The 12,016-nt window shown below is 35.2% G+C and overlaps 1 protein-coding gene across 1 annotated transcript in view; it reads left to right on the top strand.

Annotated features, from left to right (window-relative positions):
* Positions 1-12,016, top strand: part of UBA6 (ubiquitin like modifier activating enzyme 6) — a 75,573-nt gene that overhangs the window by 733 nt on the left and 62,824 nt on the right. The window contains exon 2 of the mRNA XM_063107750.1: positions 2,691-2,753. Coding sequence (XP_062963820.1) covers positions 2,691-2,753 — 63 coding nt within the window. The remainder of the gene's footprint in view (positions 1-2,690; positions 2,754-12,016) is intronic.

Below are 12,016 nucleotides of genomic sequence, written 5' to 3'. Positions count from 1 at the left end.
TGGATGTATTATTTTCAGCTGTGTGAGATTGTACATCAACCTGTAGCATTTTTGCCAGTTTGAGACTGAAGAGATAATATTGTATCCCTTTGCCCACACTGCCACACATTTACTTGGAAGATATTAGTAGTACAGACAACCTGTCCCCCTTATTTGAGGCATTTTTGATTGTCTTATAGATCTTATTATTTTTCGAAATATTCTTGAAACATTACAGTGAGGTAGAACTTTCAGAAAAGTAAGTGCCAGTCGTACCATTAAGTGGCAGAGCTGGTTAGAATTTCATTTTTTACTCAAGAGCTTTTCACACCAGACTATATTATAGCCTGTGGTATAAGGAAGACATCAAGTCAAAGTGTGCTAGAGATAAGACAATAGGAAACTGTATAATGAGAGATTTCATTTGTTTTTATATTTTGTTACAGTGCCAAAACAGGTTATATTGTGTATGTCTGTTTTTATTAAATAGATCTCTAAGAATTCAGCTATCTTCTAGTTTGACTTCGTAATTGCTAATCAAGAGTTTTTGTAGAAGTTATCCATTTAATTAGCAAGAAGATGTTATCATTTGATGATACCAATCAGTGTTTTCAAATCCTTTGGCTTAATTTATCAATTCCAGGCCTAGAAAATTTGATTTCAAACATAAATTCCGTGCTATCACTTTGTTTTTAGAATCTTGTAATAGACAATGAGAACCTCCCAGAAACTAGAATGGGTTGCACTTTTGCCAATATGATTATTATCTTGGCTGTCACAGTTGCTCAGGCCCAAATACCTCAGACTGAAGGAACCATCTCTGCTTCTCACTGTGTCCTACAAATACCTTTTTTTAAAAATTATTTGTATGCCATGCTGTGAAAAAATTGGTATACAGTGCTATAAATAATAGATTACTGTAATAACTGTGTCTTGTCGCCTTAGTATGTCTAGCTTAGATTTTTTTTTTTTTTAATTTCTAAAATTCATTCACTTAACAGATTCTTTTAGTGCTTCCTTTACGCCTACTATGAGAGGTAGTAGGCAGTATAGTGGTTCAGATCCAGGCTGTGCCATTTACTTATTCTGTGACCTTGGGCAAGTTATTTAAGTTAACTTGTGACAGCCTCAGTTTTTTCCCTCTTTACTGGGAATGGCGATAGTGCCTGTCCTATAAGGTTGTTGTGTGAGTTAACTCGGTACATCTAAAGCACTTAAAACAGTGTGTGGCACAGGTCTAGCTATTATTAAATGCCAAGTATGGTTTTAGATATTTGGAATATAGTACTAAGTCTTTAATGGACTGTGCATATTACTGAAGGGAGGTGGGGCAGACAATAAACAGTTAATGATAATTGATTTGAAGAAAATATAACAGGTAAATGAGTTAAGCAGTAATCTAAAGATAAGGGAAGCCATTTTATCAATGGAGTGATCAAGAATGATCTGTTAGTATTGGGGGGTTTTTTGTTTTTTTGTTTTGTTGTTTTTAAAAGATGACTGGTAAGGGGATCTCAACCCTTGGCTTGGTGTTGTCAGCACCACGCTCAGCCAGTGAGGCCATCCCTGCATAGGATCCGAACCCGTGGCCTTGGTGTTATCAGCACCATACTCTTCCCAAGTGAGCCACAGGCCGGCCCAATCTGTTAGTATTTGTGATGCAGTATTTTAGTAGAGGCTTAAATGATAAGAAGTCAACTATTCTGAGATCTGAATAGAGAACATTCCAAGTAGAAGGAATAGTGTGAATACTCTGAAGTGAGAACAGGCTTGGCTTCTTGAGGAACAGCAAGCTGGCCAGTGTGGCTTGAAGATAGTAAGCAAGAGGGAGAGTGGTGGGAAGTGAAATTGGAGAGGTAATGGGGAGACAGAACATATATGCCCTTTTAAGCATGATAAGGTATTTGAATTTTGTTTTAACAGTAAAAGAAATCCACTGAATGGTAGTTCTAAGTCGGGGAATAGTGTCTGACTACGTTTTAAAATATTTAGGCTGTTATATAGAGAATAAATTAACAGGGAAAGGCAATAGTGAAAGTAGATAGACTGATTAGGTCTTTGAAGAAGTTCAGGTGAAATATGATAGTGGTTTGGCTTGTGATTGTACTGATTGAAATAATGAAAAGTAATCAGGTGTGCAGTCTCTTTTGAAGGTAGAGCTAACAGGTCTCATAGATGGAGAAAATGATATAAGCAAGAAGATTCCTAGATTTCAGGCCCAACTGAGTAAATGGTGATAAACTCCACGGGTCTGAATGAGTTTATGTTGGGAGAGTGTATATACAGAGAAGGTTTATGGGACAAAATTGGTAAAATTAGAGATCCATCAGAATATATGTAGCAATGATAAAACAACACCTGAGAATAAAACAACCATCGGAGCTTATTAAGCTTAGTTGGTTAGAGCACAGTGTTGATAACACCAAGGTCAAGGATTCAGATCCCTATACTGGCCAGACACAAAGAAAAAAAAAAACCTCATGGGCTCTATAATCTTACAAAACACACAGGACAGAGCAAGCAATCCGTGAATTTAATTTCAACACATTTTTGAAATCTAACTAAATTGGTAGATAGTAAAATATGTATTTGGTTTGTAAAAACGTGTAGTAACTCATTAATTTGATCTCATGTATAGTCAAATATTACATTATAGAATGTGAATATCTGATAACCATACTTCCTCATATAAGTTTTTGTTTTTTCCCTAGTACAAATAAAAATTTGTCCATCATGTCAACAGAGTCTGTGGAGATTGATGATGCATTATACAGGTAAGAATCTCATGGAAACTGGAATTTATTTTCCTCCTTCATTATCCCAAGTATTGGAATAGAATATATGAAGATACTATTAAGCCTATGCAGAATTTTGCATATATATCCTAAGAGGTCCTTTCAAGTTAAAAGTAGGGCTTCTGCTTGTTTGGGGGGGGGTTGTTTGTTTGTTTACTACAGTCTGAAAGCTTTAATAATATTTAAATCTCAGTTGCTTTAGGTTTAGGTGATAAGACTGAGAAAGATTTTGCTGTCCACTACAAAATATACCTCTTGTTTTTGGACAAGAGTACACATTTATGTTCTTGATAGTATAAGAGTCTCATGAAAAACAATCCGTTTCACTTTATTCAGATATACAATAGCATCTAGCGAATATGATTACTTCAGGATAATCTCATTAAAACACTGCATATTTGTAATTTATAGACAGTGAAGAAGTGTGTGGTTGAAGAGTTGTGATTTAAAAAGAATTCCATGGAACTTTTTTTTTTTTTTTTTTAAAAAGATGACCGGTAAGGGGATCTCAACCCTTGGCTTGGTGTTGTCAGCACCACGCTCAGCCAGTGAGCAAACCGGCCATCCCTATACAGGATCTGAACCCGTGGCCTTGGTGCCATCAGCACCGCACTCTCCCGAGTGAGCCACGGGCCGCCCCTCCATGGAACTTTTTTACCATACTTTTTTATGAAACCAAATTTTTTTAAAAATAATTTTAAAAAAATTTTTAAGCACATATGTCGTTCTCACTTTTAATAATTTTTTTTTTTAATAGTTGGAGTTGTGTGTATGGAAGATAGCATAGTCTCGGTTTAAACGTTATTAGATTTCCTCTATAAAATCATGAAAAATACATTTTATATAGGTAGAATTTAGAAAGATAGGCTCATTATGTATTTTGAATTCCTCTTTATATTTTTTTGTGTGTGGGATGCAGAGTCAGGTATGAGCACCTTATTAGGAGCATATATATACCACCTGGTGTGTTGATTCCAAATCTTAGTTTATGCTATACACTTGGAAAAGGAGATAGAAGACTAACACTTAATCTTATTTATGTGAAACTTATTTTACAGATGGTCTCCTGATTATAAAATATACTTCAGAAGTCAACTTAAGTTTGGACTCTTAATCAGTAATTATATCATTAATGTCCTTTTGGCCATATTCTTTTTGGAATAACAAATGGCAACTTCTTGAGATAGTATTGGTTAATTTTGTTCATTATAAGTTATACTCCTCGTGAAACTATTTTTTGTTTCTCCAACACTGTAATGCTGATTAATCTAATTTCAGTAGACCAGTCACTACATTTTCCATTGACAGTGCTATTAGTAAGCTGCAGTTTGCTTGACTGAAAGTTATAGAATATGGCAGTTCAGCTGTTATTATTAGAGGTAAGACGTTGTCTCTTGGTAACCCAACAGACAATCTCTTTTGGTGTGGTTGTTTGCACTTTGGGTGCTTGACTCATTGCAAACATCTTCTGGTTGTTACCAATGTGCTTATTTGAATTTCAATATCATTCTTAAGAATTTGTCATAGTATGGGAGTCAATAAAAATCATAAACAATGAAGCCAGGAATTTGTGTGGGTACTGTAGTGAATGAAATAGTTGAAACAGTTACTATTTATAAGTTTTCTTACAGGAAATGCAAAGAAATATGTATATTACAGAGGCCAAAATGTGACATTTTCACACAAAAAGCAGCTTTTAGTCTCTTAGATTTTAAAAATTATATATTTATTTTTAGTGACTTTTCTGGAGTTTTTTTTTATTATTATAGTGACTAAACCTGAAGATTCAGGAGGTTTTTTTTGGGGGGGGGGGTTAATTTTAAATATATATCTGCTGCTTTGCATGGACTAATATTGGATTCAGGACTTTGGACAGTGATTTATCTTAGGGTCAAGGCATGAAGTAATGATTCTTAACCTCTTCCTAGCTCAGGGAGACAGATTCAGGAGCAAGCTGGATGAGGGTAGAGTAAGTTAAAGATAGATCCCAGAAGTTCTCTTTTCTCACCATTCTCTTTTACACAGCTACGGTTCTGACCATTTTGTCTCGTATTGCAAGTCCAAATGCTGTGTCTTATAGATTCATTTAGAACATGGTCCCAACTTAACTTTTTAAAAATTATTGTAACAAAAATACATAATATGAACTCTACCCTATTAACAGATTTCTAAGTGTACAGTATTGTTAATTGTATACACAATCTTTCTATGAGTTTGACACTTTAGATACCTCATACAAGTGGAATATTGCGATATGTGTCTTCTGTGATTGACATATTTTACTTAGCATAATGTACTCTAGGTTTATCCATGTTGTACTATATGATAGGATTTCCTTCTTTTTATTAATATTGAATAATATTCCATTGTGTATATTTCCCACATTTTCTTTATTCATTCATTGATGGGCATTTACATTGTTTCCACCTCTTGGCAATTGTGAATAATGCTACAGTGAATATAGGAGTTCGAATATTTCTTCATGATTCTGTTTCCAGTTCTTTTGGATAAATACCAGAAATAGAATTGCTGGATTATATAATAATTCTCTTTTTAATTTTTTAAAGACCCTCCATATTGTTTTCCATAGTGGCTGCACCATTTTACGTTTCCCACCAGCAGTGCACTAGGGTTCCAGTTTCTCCACATCCTTGCCAACACTTAGGTTTTGTTGGGTTTTTTTAATAATGGCCATCTATGCAGGTATGGAGTGATCTCATTAAGATTTTGATTTGCATTTCCCTGATAATTAGTGATTTTGAGTACCTTTTCATATACCCGTTGGCCATCTGTATGTCTTTGGAGAAACATCTATTCAAGCCCTTTGCCCTTTTTTTAAATAAAGTTAGTTTGTGGGGAGGGTCGGGAAGAGTTGCTATTTGAATTGCAGCCATTCCTTTGGATAAGGGATTAATACCCTTTGTCACATATGTGGTTTACAAATACTTTCTCCCATTCTGTAGGTTGCTTTTTCACTCTGATTCCTTTACTGCACAGAAGCTATTTATTTATTTATTTTATTTTTTCCAAAGATGACTGGTAAGGGGATCTTAACTCCTGACTTGGTGTTGTCAGCACCATGCTCTCCCAAGTGAGCTAACCAGCCATCCCTATATAGGGATCCGAGCCTGTGGCCTTGGTGTTATCAGCACCACACTCTCCCAAGTGAGCCACAGGCCGGCCCGCCCCACTGAAGCTTTTTAGATTGATATAGTCTCACTTGTCAATTTTTTGCTTGTGTTGCCTGTGCTTTTGGTGTCATATCAAGGAAATCCTAACCAGCACCAATGTTATGAAGCTTTTCCCCTGTGTTTTCTTCTAGGAGTTTTATAGTTTCAGATCTTACATTTAAGTCCTTGATCCATTTTGAGTTGCTTATTGTGTACAGTGTAAGGGTCCAATTTCATTTTTTTGCATGTAGAAATCCAGTTTTCCCAGCATCATTTATTGAAGGCCCCAACTTACCATTTCCTCTTAATACACTGGCCATACTAGACTACTTTCTTACCAAACAAAAGTAAAAAAGGTAATTGAGGTTTATACTTCTACACCTCAGTTGTCCTTTCCTAGAGTGTCCTTTTGTGCCTCAGAAGCATATTCTAATTATCCTGTAAGACTCATGTCTACTCCAAGTTTCTTCTAATTCTTCTTAGCCCTAAAGCACCTTATTCCTGTTGCTATTAAGGAACATATCACATTATCATGTAGTACTTCTTTACATGTATGTCATCTTTCTCAGACTATGAACTTCTCAAAGTCAAGGACCATGGGACAGTGTCTTAGTCTTAGAAGATTATTATTAAATGATTACTGAATGAGTAGACAAGACAGTGGGTTCAAATTGACTCATGATCTAGAACCCAGAACTAGGCACACTGCCCAGGTAGTTGGCAGTTCAGTGGCTAGGCAGGAATCAGAACTATAAAAATCAAAGGATGTGACAGAAAAGTCTAGAAAAGGTGCTTACGGTATTAACAATAGGAGATATTGATACTAAGGTGGTATTTATACATTTCACCCTGAGGCAAAAATCAGTATCAGGGCAGGGTACAACATTCGTTACTGCTTGGATTCTGCCATGGGACTGCTACATCTTTTTATAGCTAGAAAATTCAGACAGCTAGAAGGATAGGAAAACAGAAAAATATCTCTTTTCTCTAATTCAGGCGAGCAAATGAGTATCTTTTTAACAGACCAGTTACATAAATTCATTTTTACCTAAAAATTAAAGTATAACTTTCTGGCATCTTATATGTTGAGATACGTAAGGTCAGTGCTTTAAAAAATTTTTCTTCCTAGACACTCCTCAACTTACAGTGGTATTACATCCTGATAAGTTGAAAGTTTTGTAAGTCAAAAATGCACTTAATACACCTAACCTACTGAACACCATAGCTTGGCCTAGCCTACCTTAAATGTGCTTAGAACACTCAGCCTACAGTTGGGCAAAATCATCCAACACAAAGTCTATTTTATAATAAAGTGTTAAATATTTCTGCTTCATGTAGTTTGAAGCTCTGAATTAGTGCATAAACATGTAGAATTGTTTTCCCTCTTGATGTATTGGTCTTTTTATCATTATTAAATGACCCTCTTTATCCAGATAATTTTCTTTGCTCTTAAATCTATTTGTCTGATATTAATATAGCCATTCCAGCTTTCTCTTGGTTATTGTTAACATGGTATATCTTTCATAACCCTTTTACTTTTTAGCTATTTGTGTATTTAAATTAGGTTTCTTTTAGATAGCATATGGTTGGGCTTTTCTTTTTGTTCAATCTGATTATCTCTGACTTTTAACTGTAACATGTACACTATTTACATTTAATGTAAAACGTTGCCATTTTGCCATTTGTTTTCTGTTTTGCCTTATCTGCTCCTTGTTACTGTTTTTTCACTTCTTTTTCTTTAATTGAACATTTTTTTTATTCTATTTTATCTTTTTTGTGGGCATATTTCTATACTTCTTTCTTTTGCCTTTTTGTAGTGATCACTTTATGGTTAATAACATATATCTTTAACTTATCACAGTTTATGCTTAAGTAATATTATTTCATTTCCTTTATGGTATAAGACCTTTACAACAGTATTCTTCTATTTATCCTATCCCAGGATTTGAGTTATTGTTGTCTTACATTTTACTTCTACATATGTTATAAACTCATAGCTTATCATTACTACTAGTTTAAGTAGTCAGTTATCTTTAAAAGAGATTTTTAAGATAAGAAAAAAGTCTTTGTATTTCTCCATATATTTATCATTTCTGATAGTCTCCATTTTTTTATGTAATTTCAGATTTCCATCTAGTATCATTATCCTTCTGCCTAAAGGACTTCCTTTAACATTTCTTATATTGAATGTCTGCCAGTAATCAATTCTTTTAACTTTTATATGTCTGAAGAAGTCTTTGTTTTACCTTCTTTTTTGAAAGTATTTTTGATACATATAGAATTTTAGGTTGCCAGTTTTTACTTTCAGTACTTTAAAAGTATTGCGTCACTGTCTTATAGTTTGTACTGTTTCCTGGGTAAAAAGTCAGCTGATGTCCTTCTTTCCTCTGTTCATCATATGATCTATTTTCTCTAGTTACTTTTAATATTTTCTCTTCATCCTTGGTTTTATGATGTGCATTGGTATAGTTTCTTTATATTTCTTGGTTTAGGGTTTGCTCACATTGTGGTCTTTTGGGTTTATAATATTTGCAGAAAGAGTTTGGCCATTAGTTCTTCACATGTTTTTTGTTTTTTGTTGTTTTTTTTGTTTGTTTGTTTGTTTTGCCTCTCTCCATCCTCCCAGACCCCATGCCCCCCAGTCTCTTTCAGGGACTCCAATTTCACATATATTAGGCTAAGTGAAGTTGTCCCGTAGCTCACTTATGCTGTGTTTAGTTTTTCTATTCTATTTTTCATCTGTGTTTCATTTTGGAAAGTTTCTATTCCTATACCTTTAAGTTCTCTTCTGTACTGTTACATCTATTATTAATTCCATCCACTGTATTTTTCATCTTGGATTTTGTGGTTTTCATCTCTAGAAGTTTTGCTGCTCATGCTTTCCTCTAGTTTCTTGAGCATATAGATAATATTTATAATTGTTTTAATGTCTTCATCTTCTGGTTCTATAATCTGTGTCATTTCTGAGTATATATCTGTTGATTTATTTTTCTATTCATTATGATTGTGTTTTCCTGCTTTTTTTGTATGCCTGATAACTTTTAATGTATGCCAGACATTGTGGATTTTACCTTTTTGGGAGCTGGATAATTTTGGATTTCTTTAAATATTCTCCAGCTTTGTTCAGGGACACAATTAAGTTACTTGGAAACAGTTTGATTCTTTCAAGGCTCACTTTTGAAAAAGCTTTGTTAGGCAGGATCAGAGGATACTTAAGTTTAGGGTTTATTTTTCCCCATGATGGATGTTAACACACTTCTGAATATTTTATCCAGTGCCCTTTGTATTATGAGGTCTTCTGCTTGGCAGGAAAGGAACATAGACTATTTCCAGCCCTATTTAAACAACAGTGACTGTTCTACCTGTCTTTTTCAGGTGGTTCTTTCCTCAGCTTCAGGTTGTTTCTTCATAGATACTCAGTTGTACTTCATAGCTGATCTGTACTAAGCTGAAGACCCAAGAAGAACCCTCTGCAGATCTCTGATGATCTCTCTGTGCATCTTTTGCTCTCCGATACTCTTCTTTCAAATTCTAGCCTCCTTCAATTTACAGTTCTGTCTTTTCAATTCAGGGAGGCTACCAGGTTCTATTTGTCTTCCCCTCCCTGCACTGCAGCCTGAAAAGACAGTAGCTAAAAATCATAAGGCTCAGCTCATTTGTTTTTCTTCTGTCGGGGATTATTTTCCTGAGTTGCCTGTTGTCCAGTGTCTGAAATATGTTGTTTCTTTTGTCCAGTTTTCAGTTGTTTAAGGAGGAGAATAAATCTGTTCCCTGTGGCTAGAAGTAGAAGTCTTATGAATATATTATGTATCTCTTATAAGCTGTTGTTTTTCATGCCTTTCTTTTCCCTGGCCTAGAAGCCTAGAATGCTTTTCCTTTCTTCATTAATCTTTGAACTCATGTTAATTCTTCAGAATTCAACTTGGATGAATCTCAATTCCATTCCCTCTACTGATAAAGATAATCACATTTTCTGTATTCTGTATTGCAGTACTTCTGTGTGGTACTTAATAATATAGAATCATTTGATCATCTGTCTCTCCTAGTAGCATGTCACAGGCATTCTGCTAAGTACTTTATATATTTTATCATACTTAATGTATAATTCTCATAATACCCATATGAAGTTGTTGCTATTATAACTATCATAGTACCCATATGAAGTTGTTCACACAGTGAACCCCAAACCAGTGCCTAGCTTGAAATTGAGGGGTTTTTTTGTTTTTTTTTTTAAAGATGACCGGTAAGGGGATCTCAACTCTTGGCTTGGTGTTGTCAGCACCACGCTCAGCCAGTGAGCTAACCGGCCATCCCTATATGGGATCCGAACCTGTGGCCTTGGTGTTATCAGCACCACACTCTCCCGAGTGAGCCACGGGCCGGCCTGTTATTTTAATAAATATATGCATGCATGATGAAGATAAATGAAGTTCATTCAGAAGGAAGTGATTCGAGTTTTGAGGGGGACTCAAGATTATGTCATGTTTGGAATTGGTTAAAGAACTAGAGATTTTTAGCCTAGAGAAAGAAAGAGGACTCTGGAACCTGAATACAATCTTCAAATGTTTGGAGGACTGTCACATGAAAGAGGGATTAGGTGAGTTCTCTGTGACTCCAAGAAGGTAAATTAGGACTAGTGGGTGAATATGTTCCCTCATGAAAGGGAAAATTTTTAGTAGGCTCTCTAAAAGTAGAGTAAATAGCCTAGGCAATTTCTTTTTACTCACTGCATTCACTAATATGTGGTGTGCCCACTTAATAGAGTGAGCTATAATGTAACAATGCTGGACTTGAAGTTATACTCTCAGTTCTTTAGATTTCATCTCTTCTGCTTACTAACAGTATGAAACTTCATAGCTTTTAATTGCGAAGTACCTGACTTATTGCCTGGCACGAAGTAGGCTAGTTAGTACTATTCCCCTTCGGTGGCTGAACGTTGAAAAAAGTAGGTAATTTAGGTGACTGTTGAGAATCTGAGATTATATGATTCTTTGGAAAACCTTGTGTCTTAAGTTTGTTTTGTGCTGCTATAGCAGAATACCTAAGACTGGGTAATTTGTAATGAACAGAAATGTATTTGGCTGTTTTGGAGGCCGAGAAGTCCAAGATCAGGGGGCTACATCTGGTGAAAGCCTTCTTACTGCATCTTCCCATGGCAGAAGGAAAGAGGGCAAAAGAAGGCAAGAGTGAGAGAGGGCCAGAGGGAACTGAACTCGCTTTTATAAGAAACCCACTCCTGCAGTAATCCATTCATGAAGATGGAGCCCTCGTGATTTAAACACCTTCCATTAGGCCCCAGCTCCCAAAACTGTTGCATTGGGGATTAAGTTTCCAACACATGAACTCTGGGGGTTACATTCAAACCCAGCAGCTTCGTTCATATATTTTAGTTTTATTCTTTTAACTGTATGTTCTTGTCATTTATATCATGGTTATTCATTACTTGCCTAAATAATCTTAAAAATAATTCATGAGAAGGATGAGACCAAGATGAAAAACATTTTGAACATAAGAAAAAGAATTCAAGTTCTCTACTCAGTAGAGCATAAAAATATTGTTCTTGTTCTTGTGTGCCAATTCATTCCTTTTGTTAAGTCAGCAAATGGTTTTTGTGTGTCTGTGATGTTCCGGGCCCTCTTAGTCACTGGAAATACAGTGGTCCATAAGGCAATGGCCCTGCCTTAAGGAATCTATAATCGCCTAGGAAAAATAAACAAATAGTGAGAATACACTGTTGTAACTGTTATAATAGAGTGATCATAGGGTGCTATGGATGCACATAAGAAATGGTTCAATATTGCCTTGAGAAAGGATAAAGGGGATCAAGGAAGCATCATGGGGAATGTAATATATTTATTTTTTTATTGAAACATAACTGACTACATATCAGCGGGGGGTACAGCGTTGAATATCAGTACCTGTGTGCAATATATGATGCTCAAATCAGGATAGTTAATATATTCAACATTATACAATGTAATGATTTTTTGTGGCTCTTTATCTATCTTTACCTCTGGTAAGCTCAGTTTTGTTCTCTCCTTTTAAAAGTTCAACATATTATGATCGTTGTAT

Source organism: Cynocephalus volans, chromosome 9, assembly GCF_027409185.1.
Source record: "Cynocephalus volans isolate mCynVol1 chromosome 9, mCynVol1.pri, whole genome shotgun sequence".
NCBI classification, from domain to species: Eukaryota; Metazoa; Chordata; class Mammalia; order Dermoptera; family Cynocephalidae; genus Cynocephalus; species Cynocephalus volans.
The sequence above is the reverse complement of the archived record's forward strand: the minus strand, read 5'-3'. Positions and strand labels throughout refer to the sequence as shown.